This window comes from Gossypium arboreum, chromosome 6 (genome assembly GCF_025698485.1).
Source record: "Gossypium arboreum isolate Shixiya-1 chromosome 6, ASM2569848v2, whole genome shotgun sequence".
In the NCBI taxonomy this organism is placed as follows: Eukaryota; Viridiplantae; Streptophyta; class Magnoliopsida; order Malvales; family Malvaceae; genus Gossypium; species Gossypium arboreum.
In genome coordinates, this window is record NC_069075.1 from 104,657,290 (window position 1) to 104,659,522 (window position 2,233).

At 30.4% G+C, this 2,233-nt stretch overlaps 1 protein-coding gene across 1 annotated transcript; it reads left to right on the forward strand.

Moving 5' to 3' along the window:
• The first annotated feature begins 612 nt into the window (after positions 1 to 612).
• On the forward strand, positions 613 to 1,029 carry LOC108485436 (uncharacterized). Its single transcript, XM_017789272.2, has one exon. It carries the CDS (start codon positions 613 to 615, stop codon positions 1,027 to 1,029), a length of 417 nt encoding a protein of 138 aa, XP_017644761.1.
• The last annotated feature ends 1,204 nt before the right edge of the window (positions 1,030 to 2,233 follow it).

Below are 2,233 nucleotides of genomic sequence, written 5' to 3' on the forward strand. Positions count from 1 at the left end.
ATTACCTTCAACTTTTATCTAAAATCATTTAAAATAAATAAATAATACTGATGAAACGATGAATTTTCAAAAATCAAAACTTAATTTTTAGCTTTTAGTTTTTCAATTTATTAAACACAAAAACAGCACTAGGTATCTTTTATCCCTAATATTTATAATAAATTTATAATTGTTGTAACTAGAGATTTTTATAGGCTAGGTTATATCAGATCTAGGCTTAATTTAAAAAAGAAAATTATGTTTAAGCTTGAGCCCAATTCAACCTCATCATTTAAAAACTTATATTTTGTTTTAAAAAAATTAAAATATATAATTATACATTAATATTTATATTTATATATTTAAATAAATTTAAATAAAAATATATATTTTAAAATCGTCATTTGAGTCGGTTCGGCCCACCCGGTGGTGGACAGGTCTAGTCGTAACAAATTATTAATTTCTCGCCAAAGAGTTAAGCATAAAAAAGGTATTATAAATACCCCCAATCACGAAATTAGGTTTTTCATCATCACAAACACCCAAATCACACCAACAATTAAGTTTCGTTTGGAGTTTTCCTTGTAAACTTTACGGATTGTTACTTGTTTCCCTTTCTAAAATCTCCCATCAATGGCAACCGCGATTCTCCGCCATGAAAGCTTAAGCTTACGCCACCCTTTTCCTCTGGGGTCTCGCAGAAAGAGGTTCGAATCGAATAACAGAAGGGAATCGGAATCCATGGTGACCAAACCCCCGGCGAAGAACCTGGTGATGGGCCAGGTCAAGATCCTGAAGCGCGGTGAACCCTTGATCGCCGCCGCCGAGAACACCGATGGATCAAGGGGTGATGTTGAAGCGTTTGATTTGAGCTTGGGTTCGACGAACCGGCTTGGCCCAGATCCTGAAACGATGCAAAAGCAAATTAAGCTTAAGGAATTCAAGATCGGTGGTGGGTTTTATGCCAGTTCTTCGTCATTCAATTCGCCGCCGCCTAGTTCGGTTCCGGTCCCTGGGTTTTTGGGAAGGGCTGCAAGGGTAAGCCCTTAATCGTTGTATCAATGATTAAAGCTGGATTTGGCAGGAATTAGAAAGAATATCTGAGTTTTTGATTTACTCTATATGAATCCCATATTCTTCCTTAATATATTTTTTTCAAGAGGAAGAGTATTTAGTGAGAGCAAAAAGAATCCGTGTACTAGTACTTTGTCTCTTGGATTAGGGAAATCATCTGTGGATTCAAAGAAAGAATGTAGAAATGTGTATGGTCTATAAATATTTTGGTTTGTACTGAGATTCGAATTGTGTTGTTTCATAAGGTAATTCAGATTTGTGTAGAAATTTAGTCTGATTTTTGGTTCAAGCATTGATAGAATAATTTTTGAGGTGGAACTTGTTGTTTTATGTCAAGCCTATTTGCCTATAATCCCCATATGGGGCAGGGTTTTGAAGCATTGCAAGTTCAATAACTAGATATTTTGATTTGTTACAAATATGAGATTGATCCAATAAATGCCATGAATATCAACTAACACATTGATCCAATAAATGCCATGAATGTCAACTTCCACACTCACTTTTGTGTCATTCTATTGCTTTAAAAAAAAAAAATTTACTTTGGGAGGGTAAATTAGTTTTTGAATCAATTAGTATTTCATGTGGAAAAATCTTAAAAATTATATCAAATTTTAAAATTTTTTTTTTTAAAAACTTCAACCTTAGTAACTTGAAAATTGAGTAGAATATTAAAAAACGTCTAGAATGAACTTGTATAAATGCTTGTCCAATCTCATTTGTCTAGGTTCAAATCAACTTCAACAATTTGTACATGTTCATTCTAAAGTGTTTTCTTAAATAATTCTAAGAAATTATACTTAGACATCAACATGTCACATGTTTTCATGTTGATGTGTCATTATGCCTAGTAAATATTTATTTTTTAAAATTAAATAAAATTTTAATAATTATTTTAAAAAATCATTGTATAAATGGTTGTTTATATTTATCATAAAATTTATGTTAAATTATTTAAAATATTAAAATTATTAAAATATATAAAATGAACTTAAACAAATGGTTGTTTAAGTCCAAAGAACTTGGATTATCATGTTCATATTCATTTTGGAGTAGTTTCTTAAATAATTATTAAAAGATTATAGAAATTTATTTAAAAAATTAAGATTTGTAAAAAAAATTATATATACACATAGCATATTTACAGAATTCAAACATACACTAGATTATGACACGTCTT

What these genes read in the sequence shown, in the direction of transcription:
- LOC108485436 (XM_017789272.2), top strand. Translation starts at nt 613, where the DNA reads ATGGCAACCGCGATTCTCCGCCATGAAAGCTTAAGCTTACGCCACCCT.